At 48.0% G+C, this 21065-nt stretch overlaps 2 protein-coding genes across 2 annotated transcripts; one reads left to right on the top strand and one right to left on the bottom strand.

Annotated features, from left to right (window-relative positions):
- The first annotated feature begins 3529 nt into the window (after positions 1-3529).
- EGR2 (early growth response 2) lies at positions 3530-7824 on the top strand. Its single transcript, XM_061161613.1, has 2 exons — positions 3530-4009; positions 5320-7824. Exons 1-2 carry the CDS (start codon positions 3841-3843, stop codon positions 6570-6572), a joined length of 1422 nt encoding a protein of 473 aa, XP_061017596.1. The 5' UTR covers positions 3530-3840; the 3' UTR covers positions 6573-7824.
- A 1614-nt stretch (positions 7825-9438) lies between these two features.
- Positions 9439-14737, bottom strand: ADO (2-aminoethanethiol dioxygenase). The gene has a single exon (XM_061161612.1). The coding sequence runs from the start codon at positions 14585-14587 to the stop codon at positions 13775-13777; it is 813 nt and encodes a 270-aa protein (XP_061017595.1). The 5' UTR covers positions 14588-14737; the 3' UTR covers positions 9439-13774.
- Positions 14738-21065: the final 6328 nt, after the last annotated feature.

Raw genomic sequence — 21065 nt, 5'->3', positions numbered from 1 at the left:
TTCCTCCTCTCTCTCACTTCTTCTTCTCTCCAGGAAGGATATTGTGGGATTGGCTTCTCTTATTACAGGGCCTATTAGTATGCTAGCTTTGTGAGAACCTGGTCACTCCATCCATAACACAGCCTAGGAAAGTCCAAGAACTCAAAATTCTTTCTTCAATCTGGGGAGAGGGGTATGTCCATGACAGTACCTTGTCCCATCTTCTTGAAATCCCTGACTTCAGCTTTCCTCTTTTCCTCAGAAATGCCAAAGGAAAAAGATTAAGCTGTCGAAGGTGACCTGTTTCTTTCCTAATGGGCTGAGCTAGGCTCCCAGTCCTCGAAGAGCCGTTCTTTTTCTGGAATTGGGTTTTCCCATATGAATAACGTAGCATCCAGAGCATTGTACTTGGAAGACCCGGTTGCAAGTTTGGACACCACCACTTATCAGCTGCGCGACCTAGGCAAGTTACTTCAGCTTCCGAATTTATTACCCATCCTCAGGATGGCTGCCTTGAAATGAGTATGCCTGTACTTTATTCCATTATTACTCTTAAAAGGGGCTGAGGGAGGCAGAGCGAGAGAGAGGAAGAGAAGGACAGAGGGAGAGAGGGAGGGAGAGAGAGAATCTACTGACCCGTTTCCAGCGGAGGTTCAGGGAAGGCCTCCCAGGACTGGCCCCAGGCACCTTTCCCCGGAGCCTGCAAAGCCTCCTTGCCGCTGTTGTTTGCCCCTGCCCCCAACCCACCCCTGGCGCAAGGCTGGCTTGACGTGGCGCAGCTCAAAAGGAGGTGTGAGTTGTTGGAAAACTGCGAATAATTCCAGTGTCGGTCACTCCCATTTACTCTAACGAGCTTCTCTGACGGGCCGGGCAAGCCCGCCTCTCCTCGTTGGGGTCCCATCCCCCATCTGATCCCCACTCAGCCTCCTCCTTCGGGAAGGGTAGCCGCGGCAGACTGCGCGGCTCACCCCTTCCCGGGCAGCCCCCGGCCTGCGTCCTGCCCTCTGCGCCCAGCTCGCCCGGCACTCGCACTCGGACGTCCAGGAGCTCCCCCTCGGGGCGGCGCGCGGTGGCCGCCCGCGGGGTTGGCAGCGGCGCCCACCGCGGGGCGGCCCCGGTGACTCGCTCGCCCGCCCGCCCGCCCACGTGCGTGGAGAGGAGCGAAGCGCAACCAGTCGCGGCGCCCGCGCTTGCCGCCGGTGGGTGCCTCACCTCGGAGGCCGGTGGGGGCCGTAACCCGAGCCCCGCTGCCACGACCCATATTTGCATAATTCGGTCCCCCCCCCCCAACTTTTTCGGACTCAGGGCTGGAGATGCGAGTCGGGCTCCCCTCCGAGGCGTCGTCTTGCCGGTGGTCAGCGCGGGGGCCGCAGGACTGGCCGGAGCGCAGGCGGAGCGGGCTGGCGCACGTGGTAAGAGTGCAGCTTTCTTTTATTCTTCCTTTTTAAAGAAACGGGAACTTTTCACGTTTTTGCCGAGGGTGGGGGTACCTACCAGAGTGCTAATCTTGCCGCGACTTCCTGCCTTTCCCCTTTTATTTTCATCTCCAATTGGAAAAGAGCGCGCAGCGCCAGCAAGAAACTTTCCCAACATTTCTCTGGGTGTTTGAAGTCAGGAAGATGGCCGGCCAATTTCGAGGCGGGCAGAGGGAGAAGCGGAGCGCGGGAAGAGGAGCGGAGGCCGCTCACCGCCGCCCCGGGGCCCTGACCGCCGCGCGCGCGGGGCCGGGCGGGAGCGGGCTCGCCGCGGCAGGTGAGCGGCGGGAGAGCCGCCTGCAGCGCCGCGCTGCCTCCACGGCGTGGCGCCGTGACTCTCGGTCGCCCACGCCCCCACGAGGCTGGGGCTGTCCTGGCTGGCCGCGGGCTAGGGCAGGGCCGGGCCCTAGAGGCAGTCCCGCTCACGGTCGCAGGCCTCGGCTGCTTTGGGGGCGGGAAAGGGGTGGCAGGCGTCCGCTTTCCAGGCTTGAGCGATTGAGACCAGCCTCCTACGAGACCCCGGCCAGGCTCTGAGCGCTCCCAAGGCGGGCCAGGGCGCGCCGGGAGATAAGAGAGGTCAGAATAGCCGACCAGAGTCTGGACCTCTGAAAAGTTTAAAAATTGTTTTGAGAACTAAGCATAAATGTTCTTGTCGGGGCCGGTTTTTTGTTTTGTTTTTTTAACTCTCAAAGGTAAAAGTGTGTACGGTGATGGCGACTCGAAACTGGCGTTAGCGTCACCGTTTGCTATCACTCTGGTCCTCGCTGGGCTCTCCGCGGTGGCTCTTGGCCAGGGAAAGGAAGAATATTCCTCTTAATGTGTGTGTTTTGGAGTAGGGCTCGGGTGCGGGCAGAGCGCCCTTCCGGAGGGTTTTGGGGTTGGGCGACTGTGGTGGGGGCCGGTCCAGGCAGTGTGAAGGTGACGATGGGTGTTTTCGCAGAGCACCCTGTCGAGCAAACCCAGGCGCCCGCTCTTGCCGACCAGTCACTCTGTTGGCGAGGCGGACGCACGGGCGCGCTGTCAACAGGGAGGTGTGTAGCGTAAGGTGTGCGAGTGGGTGTGTGAAGAAGGCGGCGGGGGCTGGAGTGTGTGTAGCGGAAGTGGAGCGCGTGTAAGAGTGTGTGTGCGTGTGTGGCGGGGCAGGGTGAGTGTCCAAACCTCCATCTGGACGCCCCCACACAGCCGACCGCCCAGACGCGCCGGGAAGGGCGCCCGCTAAGCGCAGCAGCTGAAGGGGGGCGGGGAGCGCGCGGGCAGAGGAAGGGGGGTGTCTCCGGCTGAGGATTTCTTTCGAAGCTCCCCGCAGTTATCTGCTCCTCCGAGGGTCTACCCCCCCCCCAAGGTGCCCAAAATACTTAAACAAACAAACAACCCCAAACCTGTTCCGTTTTCGCTCCTGTATAAATAGAACAGACTTTCCAAAAAAGCAATACCGCATTCACTCTTATCACCAGCCACTTCTTTCCACCAAGTAATTCAGAAAAAAGCAGTCAGCTTCCGTGAATGCATGCAGCTTTTTTTTTTTTTTTCTTTTTTTTCTTTTCTGCCTCCTTTTGCTTGCGGTTTTGAGCTGCCAAGAAAGTGAGTAGGGGTTTGACTGTAGTGTCTCGGCTCCGTTCGGTTTCTTTCCGAAGTTTAATTTTCCGGAATGGCTCCCAAACAAGGGCTGGGGAGGCGGAGCTGCCGGCACCGGATCTTCGCCTTTTTTGGAAAGTGTCGGAGAACCGGAATTCCTCCCCGCCCCGGAGGCCGCGCCGCAGCCGGGACCCGATCGCTCTCCCACAGTGGCCTAAGCCGGACCGGTGGCACGCCCCATTCCTGCCGGGCTCTGAGCCCTGGACCCGGGCTGCGGCTCGGGCCACCTGCCCCAGACCCCTGCAGGCTGCAAGCTGGGAGTCTCGAGCCCGGAGGAGCCCGCGCAGCCGAGCCCCTATGCAAATAGGCCATGTGACGGCAAAAGCCGCCAGGCCCAGCCCTGTTCCTCAGTCCATATATGGGCAGTGACGTCACGGGCATTGAGGACCTGCCCATAAATACTTAGAGCAACACTTTCCGTCTAACCGAGAGAGCAGCAATTGATTAATAGCTCGGCGAGGGGACACACTGACTGTTATAATAACACTACACCAGCGACTCCTGGCTTCCCAGCCGGAGCCCAGGAGAGAGTCAGTGGCAAATAGCCATCTTTCTTCTTAAAAAACCAGCAACTTGTTTGCTAGTTTTAGATCTGTTAGATTTTTCTTTTTTTTTGAGGGGGGTAGTTGCTTTTAAGTGTGGAGGGCTCAAGGAGATACCAACCTAGGCTCAGTCCAATCCCTCTCCAAAACGGCTTCTCTGACACTCCAGGTAGCGAGGGAGTTGGGTCTCCAGGTTGTGCGAGGAGCAAATGATGACCGCCAAGGCCGTAGACAAAATCCCAGTAACTCTCAGTGGTTTTGTGCACCAGCTGTCTGACAACATCTACCCGGTGGAGGACCTCGCCCCCACGTCGGTGACCATTTTCCCCAATGCCGAACTGGGAGGCCCCTTTGACCAGATGAACGGAGTGGCCGGAGGTAAGCCGCGTGCCCCCTTCGCGAACCGGGACCCACGCAGCTCGGAGGTGGTGGGTGGGTTTTCGTGCGTGTGCGGGACTTGGAGGAGAGGTGGAAGGTGTTGACTGAACTGGATTTGAAGAATAGAAGGGGGTGCAGGAGGAAAGCGGGAGCGGGAACCCGGGCGTTGGAGCTGAGCGCGCGGGCAGATGCACCAGGTTGCCAGCGAACCGGCGTGCGTGCGCCGCGGCGCGCCCAGCCCCGGGCGGGCTCAGGGATAAGAGTATGAGGTGGTGCCCCACCAGGCTTCGGGGCTTATGCGAGCCTTCTGCCGGCGGCACCCCAGCCTCCCCAATCCCGGAGTAGCGGCAAAGTGATGGGGAAGTTCGGGGCTCTGGCGGAAAGCTGAGCGTCTGGAGAGCGGAGCGGCGGAGATGCCCGAGGAAAGCGTCCGCCTCTTCCTCCTGGGTAGAGGAGACCCGGGGAAGATCTCGGAGCGCGCACCTCCTTCGGTCTGAAGGAGCGCCCCCACCTGCGCGCTGCCCGCGAAGTTGAGGGGGTTGGCCCGGCTGGGAGGAGGAGGTGGAGGGCGGGCAACGGCGGGAAGCGGCCCCGTGGCTGCCAAGGGAGGCCCGTAGGGCACCGGCGCCGCGAGTTTCCTTGGCGGTGGCAAGTGGTCTCCTGAAGCGCGCGTACCTTCTCCGAAGCCCTGCCGCTGCCTTTGGGCTGAGGCGAGGCCGCGCAGGTGTGGGACAAGGCTGAAAAGATTGGGAAAGGAAACCTATAGACTCCTTCCATGGCAGAGCCCGATTCCCTCCAGCAGCGGGAGAGGGAGGGAAGGAAGGAACCTGGGGTGGGGAGCAGCCGGGAAATCACTGGCCCCCTTCTTTGGCTCACCTCTCAGGCTGACACCTTCGCTGCAATGACTGGGGTCAGTCTCCTAGGTAGTGCCTGCCCTAGCCGTGGGACCTCAGGCAAAGCAGAGAGAGAAGTTCCAGGCAGATGGGGAATTTTTAATACTGCTGCTTCTATTATTGGGTGTTTTCATTGGGGACTGGAGCCACAGATGGCTGTACGTGGGGGGTTGGGAGTAGCTCATCCTGCTTTCCTGGAGGTAGTTTGAATCCTAGACTGTGGCCGGCTGCCACAGTAGGATCCTGGGCTAGCCTCTTTTCACTGTCTTTGGGCCAGTTTCCCCACCTGTTGAATTCTGCCCTGGCTTTACAGTGCTGGGATCCTTGGGGTGGGACTCAAGTGAGACAGAAGGATGAGGAGGGATTCCTGGCTTCATTCTCAATGCCCCACCTCCATTCTTCTTTTCCCCTCCCCAGATGGCATGATCAACATTGACATGACTGGAGAGAAGAGGTCCTTGGATCTTCCGTATCCCAGCAGCTTTGCTCCGGTCTCTGCACCCCGAAACCAGACCTTCACTTACATGGGCAAGTTCTCCATTGACCCCCAGTACCCTGGTGCCGGCTGCTACCCAGAAGGTATCATCAACATTGTGAGTGCAGGCATCCTGCAGGGGGTCACCTCCCCAGCTTCCACCACAGCCTCCTCCAGCGTCACCTCTGCCTCCCCCAACCCACTGGCCACTGGACCCTTGGGTGTGTGCACCATGTCCCAGACCCAGCCTGACCTGGACCACCTCTACACTCCGCCGCCGCCGCCTCCTCCTTACGCGGGCTGTGGAGGCGACCTCTACCAGGACCCCTCTGCGTTCCTATCAGCGGCCACCACCTCCACCTCCTCCTCTCTGGCCTACCCACCGCCTCCTTCCTATCCGTCCCCCAAGCCAGCCACGGACCCAAGTCTCTTCCCCATGATCCCAGACTATCCTGGATTTTTCCCGTCACAGTGCCAGAGAGACCTACACGGTACAGCTGGCCCAGACCGCAAGCCCTTTCCCTGCCCCCTGGACTCCCTGCGAGTCCCCCCTCCACTCACTCCGCTCTCCACCATCCGCAACTTTACCCTGGGAGGGCCCAGTGCTGGGGCCACAGGGCCGGGGGCCGGCGGAGGCAGCGAGGGACCCCGGCTACCTGGCACTGGCTCGGCAGCGGCTGCTGCGGCCGCCTACAACCCACACCATCTGCCACTGCGGCCCATTCTGAGGCCTCGAAAGTACCCTAACAGGCCGAGCAAGACCCCAGTGCACGAGAGGCCCTACCCGTGCCCAGCGGAGGGCTGTGACCGGCGCTTCTCCCGCTCGGACGAGCTAACCAGGCACATCCGAATCCACACGGGGCACAAGCCCTTCCAGTGTCGGATCTGCATGCGCAACTTCAGCCGCAGCGACCACCTCACTACCCACATCCGCACCCACACTGGCGAGAAGCCCTTTGCCTGTGATTACTGCGGCCGCAAGTTTGCCCGCAGTGATGAGAGGAAGCGCCACACCAAGATCCACCTGCGACAGAAGGAGCGTAAGAGCAGCGCGCCGTCCTCGGCGGGGCCGGCCGCCTCCAGCGCCTCGTGCAGCGGGGGCGCGCAGGCCGGGGGGACCCTGTGCAGCGGCAGCAGCAGCACTATTGGTGGAGGGTCCCTCGGCCCTTGCTCGTCTCGGACCCGGACGCCCTGAGATGGGACTCACGTTGACACACCAGCTCTTTGAGGCCCCGGAGGCCCTTCGTCCATTGGAGCTGCACGACAAACACTACCACCCATTCCTGCCCTTCCCTCATTGCGTTGGGCAAAGGGCCTTGAAGGAGCCTAGCACTGCCCCCCCCCCCCGCCCCCTCCTTTCCACTTAGAAGCAGGTCTTAGCCTGCTTCTAAAACTTAGCCCACCTTAGTCTGTCTTAGGTGAGTTGACCGTCACCCCAAAGTTATGGGGAGGCTCAGAAGGGAGTTGGGTGGGGGGCCTCTGGCCTAGAGGGCTGAGGCCTGACCCTATTTTAAAGGGTTGTTTGACTAGGTTTTGTTGCCCCTCTCTTATTTTGACTGGTTAGTTTTTTGACTCTGGATGCCAGAACTGATTTGAGACTTTTTCTACAGTAGTTTGGGAGACGCTGATCCCTTCAGATGGGGACAGCAAAAAGGCAGAAGCAAAGCTGATGTGCACTTTAATGGCCTGGGACTGATTTGGGGGATGTTGTACAGTGGGCGAAGCATGGCCTTTACGCTGCATTCTGTTGCCCTAGAAGTGAATCAAAGCTTATCTAGTCATCTCAACCCTTTAAGCAATATGTATTATAAACTTAGAGAACAGAAGTGCAATGTGATGGGAGGGACATAGCAATACCTGCTTCTTTTTGAGTGGTTTGAGAAACATAAAGACTATTTTTTCAGTGTATATCCATTCAAATTTTGTGTATTTTTGATGTGCACTGTTCTCCAAGTTCTGAACCTTTGGGAAAAGGAAAAGTAAAACATTTATGATCTCTTGCAATGAGTCAGAGGTTAACTTATTTAAAGGGGGATGTACATATGTTCTCTGAAACTAGGATGCATGCAATTGTGTTGGACGTGTCCTTGGTGCCTTGTGTGATGTAGACAATGTTACAGGGTCTGCATGTAAATGGGTTGCCTTACTATGGAGAAAAAAAATCACTCCCTGGGTTTAGTATGGCTGTATATTTCTGCCTATTAATATTTGGAATTTTTTTTAGAAAGTATATTTTTGTATGCTCTGTTTTGTGAATTAAAAGTGTTACCTTTGTAGTCAAATTGCAGATAGGAATGTAAATAATGTTACTGGAGCTGACTTGTTTGGTTATTAGCTCTTAATAGTTGTGGAAATATAAATGATTTATTCTAACACAAAACCACTAACTAAAATTCAGATAATGAATGGTTTATGACTATAGTGTAAATAAATACTTTTCAACAATATTTTTGCTGCAGAGATTATTTATGTAAGATTTATTGGGTGTGACTTCAACAGTACCCAGTGGGTTTTAGTACTTTGACCAAGCCATGATCTCCAAGTTTTCTCTGCTAGTCTTTCCACACTGGCCCTCTTGCCACAAAGCAATCTCCATTCATAATCAAACGCGAGCATTCACTAGCATTCGGGGATTTCCCCCATGCATTAGTGTAAAAGTGGGGAGGCGTTGTTTTGACTCATTGTTCCGTCCTCTGTAACAGCCTATAGCTTCTCTCTGCTCCTGAGTGGGCTCCGGAAAATAAATACTTACAAACAAGTGCCCACTCGGAGACTACACATTTGCGACTGCTTTCAGAACCCTGACCAGAGCCTGGAACTCAGACGAGCTGTGGCTTTGTGGAAAGTGTGGTGGCGTGGTCAAGCTGGAAATGACTTTCAGGTTCCAGGATTAGTCTCACGACCACAGAAAACTTTTTGAAAAGCGCTATCGCCTCTTCTGATCAAAAATGCACTCAGACACTGCTGATGACAGCATTAATGGGTTACCAAAGGAATTACCCCAGGACTCATTTCTCTCTAGCCGTCTCCCCGATTACACCCATTTGGAAGGATCATTCTCTGCCATAGGTCTGGTGGGTCTAGAGACAAATACCCAGCTTTTTAGATGATAGAGGTATACACCAGCCTTAAAATCTCAAAAGACAATCTGAATCAAATAGGCAAATATGGCCCTTCGTTGGATAATGCTTTGCAAAACAATATTCTAGGGGTCATTTTAGTACAAGCCTTTTGTAGTGATTTTAAAATATAACTGCCCCCCCCCCAACAATATCTATCTATAATACAATACAGATTGTCTTTGTGAAGTTATCTTTTTTACTCTAAAACTGGACCTGAATAATATTTAACTTCACTCACTGCCTCTGGATCTTTACACAAGTGTAACACATTGGAGCGCCCACTGTTTAGATACATCATCTGAAAACTGTCTGTCCTTTGTCACTGTTACTCTCCAAGACATGGCTGATAATAGACGGCCTGTATTTTAGAACAGCAGTGACTGCTACTCAGAGAACTCTTTTTTGGCCCTTACCAGCACTAGAATTTGAAATCTGATTTGAAGGGATAATTAACCCTTATTTCTTCCCTGTTCTTATTTCAAAGATGCACAATACCTCTCATAACTACTAAATGGAACTTTCTAAACTCTGGTGTCAGATTGTTCTGGTGTCAGATCGTACTGGTGTCATCCCATTAGATTATTTCCTAGCTTGTTGGCATAGTAGCATCCTTGCTTGGCCAATTTTGTTAAAGAAATTATATATACAACAATGCCACATTTTGATAATTGTGTTTTTAATAATACTCTACTAAAACACTAAATTAAAATAAACCTAAATGAAAATGAAATGTTAGTTGCTCAGTCAGGTCGAACTCTTTGCCATCACATAGACTGTAGCCCGCCAGGCTCCTGTCAATGGGATTTTCAAGGCAACAACACTGGAGTGGGGTGCCATTCCAGGGGACTTTTCTGACCCAGGGATCGAACCCAGGTCTCCCACATTGCAGGCAGATTCTTTATAACCTGAGCCACCAAGGAAGCCATAAATACATCGAAGTTTTATGTGACTTATAATTGTCTTGCCAAATTTTAATTTTAGAGCACCTTCAATCAAGACAAGGTAAACAATCATTTACAATGCAACAGACTAGTCTTTTTTTAATAAGATGAAAGACATTTTGATAGTCAAATTGATTACATAGTCACTTTTGCCTTGATGTGGGTTTGGTGACCTGGCATTACCATACCATAAGTAATACACCTTGGTGTTTTTTCAGAGCCAACTTTCTGGGTTTTACTCCTTGATTTCAACATGTTAGGTCAATCTTTAATCGTACTTTACTCTGCTTGAAACATTGAGGATAGTTTTCACAGGTGTCTCATTTTTTTACTCTGCCCAAGAAATAAAGCATATGAAGCTAACACGTCTCCTCTCTTCTAGTCAATATGCTTTATTAAATAATATTATAGATGTTTCAGCTGTTACTGGGAATTCTTATTAAAAATAAACGTCCAGAGACTAATTCCTTAAAGATCATAATGCAGTTGAGATGGTTCAGTACACATTAAAAATAGGTCTAACTAATTTTAGGTTAGGTTTCCAACTATTTGTAAACCAGGCAATTTAATTTCAATATCCTAACTGCTAATGAAACTAAGGCAAATTGTTTGGTATATATTAAAAATGGCTGTAGTGATATTTTAACAGTTCAACTTTGGGGGTGGTGGTGGGAAGGAAAGGTTACTATCACCTCACCACAAGTGCCTAAAATGCTGCCAATCCAAAGTAGTTAAACAAGTTTTACAGAAAAAGCAAAGACAAGAAAACATTTAAGTACAAAGATTCTTTCCTCCAAGAATGAAAGTTGTTTTTCTTTTTTCTGCACTAGCTTATTTTCCTTAGGTTAAGTATAAAAGCAGTATTTTTGTTGCAGCAAAACAGTACGGTTGCATGTTAGATAATTTCAGATGCGTTTTTGATCAGGTTGTTTCAAAGATCACACACAGGAAAATAAACTATTAAGTTTATATTATTACTTGGACTTTAGAATCTCCAGAAGACCCCCAGTTTTTTAGTACAACATAATCTTACCATACAGACTGTGAACCTTTTACAGTAATTCAAATATAGACATCATAGCAAGTAATATTTTCCTTCTCCATTATGCAATAATCAAGTAAGATTATCTCTAAACAATTTCAAAATGCCTTTATTTTCCACAAGTACAGATTTTAATCCAGAAATGTAAACATCCCTGGATCAGAAGATTCATTATCTATATGGGGCTTAACAAATGATTTCCTTCTTTGACACTCATTGCACTGTGAGAATCAATGGTCAGCTTCTGTGTGTGATATGAAGTTCTGAATTCAGAACAGGAGACTTACAAGAGTGGCCCTGCCTTCAGGTTAGAGTTGAATAGTAATGGGCAGAGTCCTGAATTAAAAACACACTATTGCTTCTTCGGTGAGCAGAACTAGAGCACAAGATTCTACCATTTGGAATAGATCAGTGACGAGAATCCTCCTGAGATGCCTAGACTAATGCACCTACAAGGAAACAATGCAGAAGGAATAAAAGATGTCAGTTTTGGGAAAAGTTAAAGGCTGTTAGTGTTGAAAGGTCAGATAACCCACTCCTGTTGACCAACACACATTACTTTAAAAAACGGTTCATCAGTTTCACTGGTAAACAGCAGTTAGTGTAAATTCCATCCATGCAATTCAGACTTAATTAAAAAAAATCAATTCCCATAAAGTAGTAGGTAAATATATAACACTCTAAATTGATATAACCAGAGAGTTAAAAAGCTTTAGAAGTATTAGACAAATTTTCATCGATGAGTGGCAGTTATTGCATTTGTTATTCAACAGAAAAGTTAAGTGATTAGTATCATTGTGCTCATTAGTCCTTGTAGAAGACAGCTTTTCCCCATAGTTGTTACCCATATTACAGGAATATAAGGAAACACACAACAGCAGCACAAGATCATATCTAAGACTTTATGCAGAAAGGTGCAAAGCTTTTCTGCATATTTTGTTTTTGTGTTAAGGATATTCTTTCCTCAGTGGCTCACTAAAACAAGTTAATTTTGTTTTCACCACTAATTTATTCAGAATTTATTAGTGAATCAAAGGTTCCACTGTTCTTACTGAACTAAATTAGATATATATTGCTGTTTTGGCCTGCGATAATTTCAGTTACTCTTTTGAAAAGCACCTTAGTCTTTTCATTCAACTTGTTTGTACTTGAAAACTTTAAAAATTTTCCTAATGTAATTTGGAAAAACAATTCCTCCTTTATTACTGTCCTATTGCCAGAATGAGTTTTTGTAGGTTAGTTTTATGTATTCCAGGTTGCATTGGAACTTAAACATCATCATCAACAATTGTTACAAGTTGGTCAACTTTTTGCTACAATTCAAAACAGGTAGGTATGTAATTGATAATCATACACATTCATCACTGTTATGAAAAAAACCCTTGTGAACAATCTTAAAGGAAGTCATCATTTGCATATCTAGAACTTAATTTCAAACAAAACAGCATGAAGAAGTGCTTGAAACTCCCCCTAAGGTATAATAAATCACACCAGAATGGGACACTGTCATAAAACAACTTAGCAACCTGGAAGAAATGCATTATGCCTCTGTGAGGTTTTACAGCACAGTGGCATATCATGTTGAGTACCATCTCTTTGATTTTTAAGAAAAATCATTAAGAATTTGCTTTTCCATCTAAGTTTGGGAACAAACCTTCCTTCACTCTGAGCCTCTGTAAATCAGTGTGCAAAGAGGGAAAGGCACATACTGCTTCCCTACAGGGTCATCCCTTTCCACCAATAGCAAATCCCTCTCTATTACAGATATTAGAACTCAATTACCACCTGGGTAAGTCAATCAAGAGGGCTTAGACAACAGCTGGGCAAATTTTAATGTATTTATTTCTACAGTTTCTTTTTATTAAAAGTTTTGTGAAAAAAGGAATCCTATAAATAGTAAAAAGGGGGAAACGGGAGTGTTCCTTGGACTGAAGCAAATGGTGTCAATACATTTGTAAACAAGGTCAAGCTGCTCAGCCTATTAGAAGGACAAAAGATAAAACTAGTCACAGATAGCACAACTGTTCAAGAGGTTCGGAGTGGGAAGTGTTTTGTCCCAAGTTTGGGTGCCCTAAAGTGGCTAGCAGTATAGTTAATTCTCAATTCTCTAGCCCTGGTCATCCGTGCCTCTCTTCCTGCAGAAAACCCACCCCAAATGAAGCAAGCACTGACTCTCTCCTATTTGAGAGGGGCTGTCCTAAGAACATTGCCACCAACAACACAGCTGGAACCACCAGCCCCTGGAACGTTAGAGCTCCTGAGAGAATTTGAAACAGTCATCAATGTTTTCCTCTACTTTTGCAGGAAAATACTGGAAGTAAAGAGGGGCACACAGAATTCAACAGCTGGCTACCAATGTTTTACATTCAGTTGTTTGGAAGCATACTGATTCAGCTCTGGTTAGAAAATACAGAATTACTTTATTACTTCCTAAAGTACACTAAGACATAAAAGTCACTTCAGGATAATACAGTTTTTGCATTGAACGTGAACCTGCAATAAAAACATCTGCTCAACTCTCGATCTGGAGACTCAGTGGGGAAGCCCTAAGTGATCATTTGTCACTGAGATATACAGGTGCTTGAATTGCTTAGTTTTTGCTGTCAGCGTAACCGAGATATGGTTACTGGGCAAGGGGAGGAAAGAAAATAAATCTTGTCCTCTACATGCATAGTTAGTTTGAGTGTAATCCCTCAACTCTGAAAAAATGGATTTAATTTTCACAAAACTTAATTAGGCCGGACAGCTTACTTTAAATAGCAGCTCATCTCTTTAAACCTAGTTTTTACCAATGACTTGAACTAAAAACTATTCAAACCACTAGGTCATGCAAAGTCAATAAGTTAGAATAATAAGCAGTAAAAGGACATAAGGACACAAGTGGAAAACAAACCCTATTTACCCGGAGGAGGGCGGAGAAAACCACTTTGTGTATTTTGAATAGGATGTGAACAGAGGAAAGAAAATTTTCATTATGGCTTTAAGATGGAAGCACTTCAGATAAGTCCCCTGCCCCCGCCCCCTCCCCCCAATTCAAACCCCAGTGGCAGTGACAGAGGCAGGCAACAACCTAGCTTCCCCGCCTACTCCGCCCCCAAAACCGTGCCCGGTGGTTACGATCCAGTCGCCCGCGCTTCCCAAGACTCCCGAGGAAGCGGCTACTGCCCATTCCAGTAGATCCAACACCCAGGCTGGGGGAAGGAAGAAAGCCCTTGTGATGGGGTCGCGGCCAGCCAAGCCTAGATCTGAGTAGGGCAAGTGTTCGGCCCACCGCTTTCCAGCGCCGGCGGCTTCAAGGGAAGACCTTGGGACCGGGATAAGGCTCCCCCTCGCACCAGAAGTCATCGGCCTGCGGGGTCTCCAGGAGCCACACTTCTCGGGGCAGGTCACAGGCCGAGCCGGAGGCCTCCTTGGCCCTGACAGGCTCCAGCACTCGGTAATAGTGGCAGTCCCGGCCGTCGTCGGGGTCGTAGGGAGGGGCCAGGATGTCCAGGAAGGCGGCGGGCCCGTCCACGGCGTCGATCTGGTGCAGGTTGTCCCGGTGCGGCGTGAGGAAGCACGGGCCGCTGGCCTCAGTGTACTCTGCCCGCGAGCGCAGCACGCCCGGCTGTACCGCGTCCCGCTCCCGGGGCTGCAGAGGCGGCTCGAACTGCTGCTCTGGTGGCGGGGCCCGCGGCCGCTGCCCGCTGCCCACCTCCAGCTTGTCCATGCAGCTGATGCGCACGGTCCCGTAGAGCACCTTGAGGATGCCGTGCATGCCCGGGTGGTCGTGCAGCGGGATGGAGGTTCCGCTCTTCAGCAGGAACACGCCGAGGCTGAAGCCGTCGGTCTCGCAGATGTGCATATAGGTGACGGGCGGCAGGTTGGGCCGCAGCGGCTGCAGCGTGGCCTTACGCGGGGAGATGTTCAGGTCCTCCGCGCGGACCTGGGTCAGCAGGCTCTTCAGCTTGCTCAGGTTCTCCGGGAAGCCCTGCTGTATCGGCGCCTCCGGGCCTGGCGCCTCGCAGCGGTCGGAAGAGCTGCGGCCGCCCCCGCTGCCCCGGAAGGTGAGGCACGCCTGGCGGGCGATCCGTTGGATCAGGGAGGCCATGTTTTCTCGGGGCATGCCCTGCAGTTCCTCCGCGTGCCGAGGCCGCCCCCCTCCGCCCCCAGCTTTCCTCCGCCCCTTGCGGTCGCCGGCGGCCGCCACGGCTGCCCGCAGCCCGGAGCGGGGCTTGAGGCCCCGCAACTACCGGTCAGTCGGGCGCGCGGCACTACAGCCGCCAATCTCAGCAGCCACGCGCCGGCAACGGCCGGGCGTGCCCGCCTCGCGCCCCCTTTGAGCGCGCACGCGCACGGCCCACAATCCGCACTCACGCTCTGGGAGCAGGTACCGGCCGCGCGGACGGTGGCGGGCTTTGCCTTACGCCAGAAGCTCCATTCATGCGGCCCGCACCTACGACGGTGATTAGGGGTTCCCGGCGCCCTGCAGAGCATGCTGGGACTTGTGGTCCGGTATTCTGCATGCGCTCTGAGAGAGCTCCCTTTGTCATCTAGAAAAGGGAAGGATTAGATTTGTGGGTCATAAATCGACCTGCATTAAGGTTCCCAGGTGTTTGCTTCTTAGAAGAAAGGCGAATTGGGGCACAAGAGAAACAGCCAATTAACTACAACTCCCGGCATTCCTCGGCATGTTGGGGTGACGCACTTCCGTCGTCTGGCTTGTGGTGTAGTGTAGGCGCCTGGCCGTAACCGGAAACGGGCCAGAGGGTCGTTAACCTGGCGCCATTCCGGCCTAGTACACCCTCCAAGGACGTTTTCCTGTGGCCTTAGCCCTGGGAAGGAGGCTGCTGAGTTAACTGTAGCTCCTTGTGGCCGCACAGGCAGCACTGTCTGCTGAACCGCGCTTTCGTAATTTTCTGTTTCTGAGGAGATGAGAGGGTCACCACAGTTACTCCCCACAGCTGTCCCCAGCTGTTGTTTGCCTCAGGGTCTGATGACGCTGCTCTTCTGGTTACAGAGTACAGTAGGTTTTTTTGCTGGAGCTTGAGAGGACATTTGGTCACTGATTCTGTATAGTAACAGTTATCAAACCTGAGTTTGCATAAGAAACACCTCGTTAGGGGAGGAGGGGAGTTATTCTAAAGATGCAGCATCCTGGTCTTCGTCCAGAGATTGGTTCTGAGGCATCCTATGAGAAACTGTTGTGAGAGAATCAGGCAAGCTCTTGATCTTAACCTGACCCTGAGTTTAAAGTCCTTTTGGATTTCCGAAGCTAAACATGGGTTTCTTAGTGGTTTAGTAAATTCTCCCTAATTAAAAAAAGGCATGCTCTTTCAGTGGGCTATGTAACCTATTTAATGAGCACTCAGTATATGCCAGGCTTTGTGTTAGGAGCATTACCTAATGAATATACTAATCCTCACAGCAGCTCGTAAGAGGTGGGCATTATTATTATTCCCAGTTTGCAGATGAGAAAATAAGTTGCAAGAGGATAGTGACTTATTGCCAGGGCCTGAGCAGCAGCGCAGAAATAAGTACCGTTTGATCGAAACCAGCTGTTTGAGTTGTTGAAAGCATTAAACGCAGGATTAGGATATTGTTTTTCCAGCCTACTGTGCTAATTACAAGTTGTCTGTCTTTAGCAGACTTCACTCTTTTATGTCCTCAATGTAGTCACTTGTAGAATCTGGAATCAGAGTAACAGACATTCTGAATTCTCCTTACTCCTCAGAAAACCTTGCGAAGCTTTATAAAAGTAAACATTTGGGGGTCAAACCTCAATTCAGAAGAACTGCTGTGAAGCCCAGAATTTTTATGTTTAAGATGCTCCTTAAGTGATTCTTAGTTACCAGCCCAGTTTGAGAACCACTGATCTGTAAATAGTGAACAGTTCTTCATATTTAGTGATTTTGATTGAAGATAGTGATTGTTTTAGAAAAGCAGTTTTAAGGTTTATTTGTTTTCAGGGTTACCATGTCATTGTTCATTGTATATGGTCAGGTACAGTGGTCCTTTGGAAGAACACAAACCGCTGTGCACTGGGGCTGCTCAGTCGTGTCTGACTCTTTGAGACCTCATGGACTGTAGCCCACCAGGCTTCTCTGTCCATGGGATTTTCCAGGCAAAATACTGGAATGGGTTGCCATTTCCTCCTCTAGGGGAATCTTCCTGATCCACGGATCGAACCTGTGTCTTCTATGTCTCCTGAGTTGCAGGCAGACTCTTTACCACTTGAGCCATCAGAGAATCCCTGTCATTGTTAAGGTTCTTAAATATACTGTCAAAATTCACCATGTAATGAAATTCCATGCAGTCTTTTTCTAAAGTGAGGAATATTTAAGAGAAAAATGCCCTCTATCCATTAAAAAAACCTAAAATAAAGATTTTATTTATTGATTTTATTTCTATTAAGGTATAATTAGTGGGAAGTATAGACTCCATGGGCTTTCCAGGTGGCACTATCTCTGGGTTCGATCCCTGGGTGGGGAAGATCCCCAGGAGGAGGGCATGGCAACCCACTCCAGTATTCTTGCCTGGAGAATCCCATGGACAGAGGAGCCTCTTGGGCTATGGTCCATAGAGTTGCCAACAGGCAGACACAACTGAAGTGACTTGTACAACACAACCCATGACTCCATAGATCACAGACTTTAGTAACATACAGGGGTATTCGATTTCCAAATCTGTTACTTCTTAGTAGTTGTCTGTACTTATTTAGCTGAAGCTCATCTATAAAATCGGAGAAGGCAATGGCACCCCACTCCAGTACTCTTGCCTGGAAAATCCCACAGACAGAGGAGCCTGGTAGGCTGCAGTCCATGGGGTCGCTAAGAGTCAGACACGACTGACTCACTTTTCACTTTCATGCGTTGGAGAAGGAAATGGCAACCCTCTCCAGTATTCTTGCCTGGAGAATCCCAGGGACGGGGGCTGCCGTCTATGGGGTTGCACAGAGTTGGACACGACTGAAGCGACTTAGCAGCAGCAGCAGCATCTATAAGATGGAATATTAAGATATATATGTAAAACGCCGATGATAGCATTTAGAGCATAGTAACTCTCTTGTAGTAGCTATTATAATTTGAAAGTTACTAAAAATGGTAAAGACCAATGAATTTAAGTAATATTCAGCGAATATTAAAATGGTATTTGCTTGTCTTGCGAATTAGCTTCAAGGTAGAGATTTGAAAAAAGATTATTGAGACTTCCCTGATGGCCCAGTGGCTAAGACTCCACAGTCCCAGTGCAGGGGATCTGAGTTTGATCCCTGCTCAGGGCACTAGATCCCACATGCTGCAACTGAGAGTTTGTATGCTGCAACTAATACCCAGTGCAGCCAAATAAACTAATTTTTAAAAATTTATCTTTAGAAAAAGATGATGTTTACTGGCTAACCATTCACCTGGTAATACCATCCCTCAGGTCCTTGCTGTTTATTGTTTGGCCAAAGAGTTAAAAATTTCCTAAGACCAGGATCACCTGGAGGTATTTGTTGAATGTACAGATTCTCAGATCATCTCAAAATCTGCACCTGAACCTTTTGCACGTTAAAGTTTTTAAGAACTGCTAAGTGTCCTTAAGGTATATGGTGCTTTTTTTAAGGCCAAAAGCAGGCTACTTTCATAATTCCTTTTTGAAACTGTCTTTAAGGACTGCTCTAATGGATGGATTCTATCCTAAGTGCTTCTGCCCTTAAGAAGCATTTTATTTGGCCTTCTGCCCCACTGTCAGTAGCATAGGCTGACTGAGTTTCTATTACCATTAACGTCCTTCTTTTTATGCTCCTTGTTCTGTTTTCCTTTGTGTTGCAGTATAGATGAATGAAGAAAAAAATGAAGACTGAAAGACATTCAGAAAAGAGTGCAGACAAAAGAGAAATGATAGTGAACAAATGCTAGAAGTACAAGACAGAAACAAGATTTGGGGAAAATTTGGGATAAATGGAATCTATCATTTGATAAATAGTGAGTATTTATTGGGTACCAGCATTGTTCTAGACTTTGGGGATTTGACAAGGAATATCTGAAGTCCCTAAAAGGAATTTACTTACAAGTATGTGTGTATGTGTGTGTGTATCTTGGGTATGGAGGTTGTTACATAATACAAATAAATGAGCAACATAATTTCAGACATAGATAAGTTTATGAAGACAAACAAGGTGGCAGTATGATACATTTGTGTGTGTATGTGTGTGTGTGTTGTGTGTTACTGGGTTGTCAGAAGTGACCAGAAGATAACATTTGAGCTGCTCCTGAGTATTAAGGAGTCAGCCATGGAAAAATCTGGTTGTCAGAGCATTCCAAGACTAAGAAAAAATAGCCCTAAAGGATATTAAATGGAGTATCGGAGACCGTGACTTTGACCAGGTGGAAACGAGCTTTGTGACTTGTAAACAAACGAAGGCTGGTGGGGTTAGACTATAAGATGACATTCAGAGTTACTGGGGAGGGATGAGGTTGGGGAGGCAAGCAAGGGCCATATTACACAAGCCTCGTAGGCCCTGGTTAGTGGGTTATAGGGAGTTGAGGGCCATGGTAGTAAGTTGGATTTTATTAGAAGTGTAGTGAGACGCTTTCAGAGAGCATTGGGTAGGAGAATTACTTGATCTGTTCTATTCTCTCTGAAAAAGAGATTGATGGTGGGTGGAATGTAAAAGTATAGAAACCCCAATTGAAGGCAGTAATCTAGAGAAAAGAAAACTAGTGTAAAGATTAGGAATCTGCTTTGGAGGTGGAGCTTACAGGGCTTGCTGATGAGCTGTTGCTTTGGCAATCTCTTTCTTAAAGTATATTCTCTCCTCATATTCTTTTTCATGAGTTGACAGCTACGTGGTGGTAGGTAAGGTTGATAAAGCTTAAATCTCACCTCCAGCCCACATTAACTATTAAATTTAGGAAAAAAGCAAGCACACAGAAGCATGAGTAAAGCTGATTTTTTTTTAACAGTTGCTTAATTAATCATGAAGCAAGAAGAATCGGAAGAACCCCCAGCATACAGACACACAGACACAGACACACACGCACGCACAGCATCTTAATTCTACTTGCTTGGTTATACCATCTCTTCCTTTTTTTGGGAACTCGGCTAGTATTTTTATCTTTCATCCTTTTTTTCTCTGGCCTGCTTCTTTATGATGACTCATTTTACTTAATTCACAGATAGATCACCTTCTGACTTTTTCTCAAATCATTTTTCAGAAATTTTGTCCATCTCTCTTTATCACACTCAGACCCAGTCAAAAGAGTACTAAAATACTTACATTCTCAAATGCTCTTGAGTTCCTAGCTTATATTAGTTCATTTGTTTTTTTAAAGTGGGCAAGAAGATTTCCTTTTTTCCCAGTAGTTCTTGCCAGCTTATTCCTATATCTGTCTTTTAATTTACTACAGAACATGGTAAATAAATTGATAAAAATTTATACTTTAAAAAAAATTTATACTTTTGAACTCAATTATATTTGAAATATTTGGGGTTTCTAGTGTAGCTTTCAGTTTTTAAGAAATTTAGCACATATTTTTCATCCATTATCATGAATGAATGTCAAGTTGTAAGAAAAAATAAATCATTATGAAGGCAGAAGAACTGGTTCTCGGCGTGGCAAACATATGTATTCTTTTTCATCTCATTTATCTAAAATTATAGCAGTATAACTCTCTTAACTCTGTCCATCTCCACTAAGGTCTTATAAAGTAACTCTGCTTCATTCTACTCTGATTTAATGTTGTGTGGTTATCTATGGGCTCTTTATTTAAATATGCTAAGCCCAGGAATTTGTAGTGTTCAGGTCACACTTTAGGTGTTCACATTGCACTAAAAAAATGTAGAGGTTGTGATGTGTGATGTAACTTTGTTTTTTAACCATATGATTCTAGACACTGATGTATGTAGGGTTGGGATGGCGAATGATTTAAACTGATTTCTTTTTCTCTTCTTTGCCATTCAGGCAATGGGAAGCAAGGGAGAAAGAAATTCAAAATTGGGAGCATGCAAAGGGAGGTTGAGGAGGAAGGAAAAAACAGATGTGTCTTTTGGAAGTCAATAATGGAACGTTTTTGCTACGCTCAGTCTGAAGCACTGCCAAAGGCTAAAGAGTAATGGAGTAGGTAGACTATCCCTTCTCCAGGGGATCTTCCCAACCCAGGAATCAAACCAGGGTCTCCTGCATTGCAGGCAGATTCTTTACCAGCTGAGCTACCAGGGAGGCCCATGCTGAAGGCCAGGTGTCACCTGTTTTTGGAGGTGACTTAAGATGATGACAGCCACCTTACCAATTTAATATTAGGAAGGTTTTCCTCTTCTCCCTTAAGTAGTTCAATTATTGTAAGACCCAAAATAGCTCTGAACTGTAAATTAAACCTAAGCACCCTTTACCTCTCTTAATTAATTTTCCCCCCAATTTCATGCTTCTTGTTTTTCTTTCCCTTTAAGAAGACATCAGCTATCTCCACCTCCTCCGCTTCCCCATCTGTCCTTTTTCTCTTGGCTGAAAGAAAGACTTTTTTAAACTTTATATTTATTTTAATTAATGGATTTGAATCGCAATTAGTGAAACAGTTGATGTTCATCTCCAAGAGGCAGTGAAAGGGAAAATCATCCTCTTT

Source organism: Dama dama, chromosome 15 (assembly GCF_033118175.1).
Source record: "Dama dama isolate Ldn47 chromosome 15, ASM3311817v1, whole genome shotgun sequence".
Taxonomy (NCBI): domain Eukaryota; kingdom Metazoa; phylum Chordata; class Mammalia; order Artiodactyla; family Cervidae; genus Dama; species Dama dama.
This window is presented reverse-complemented; position numbering and strand designations above follow the sequence as displayed.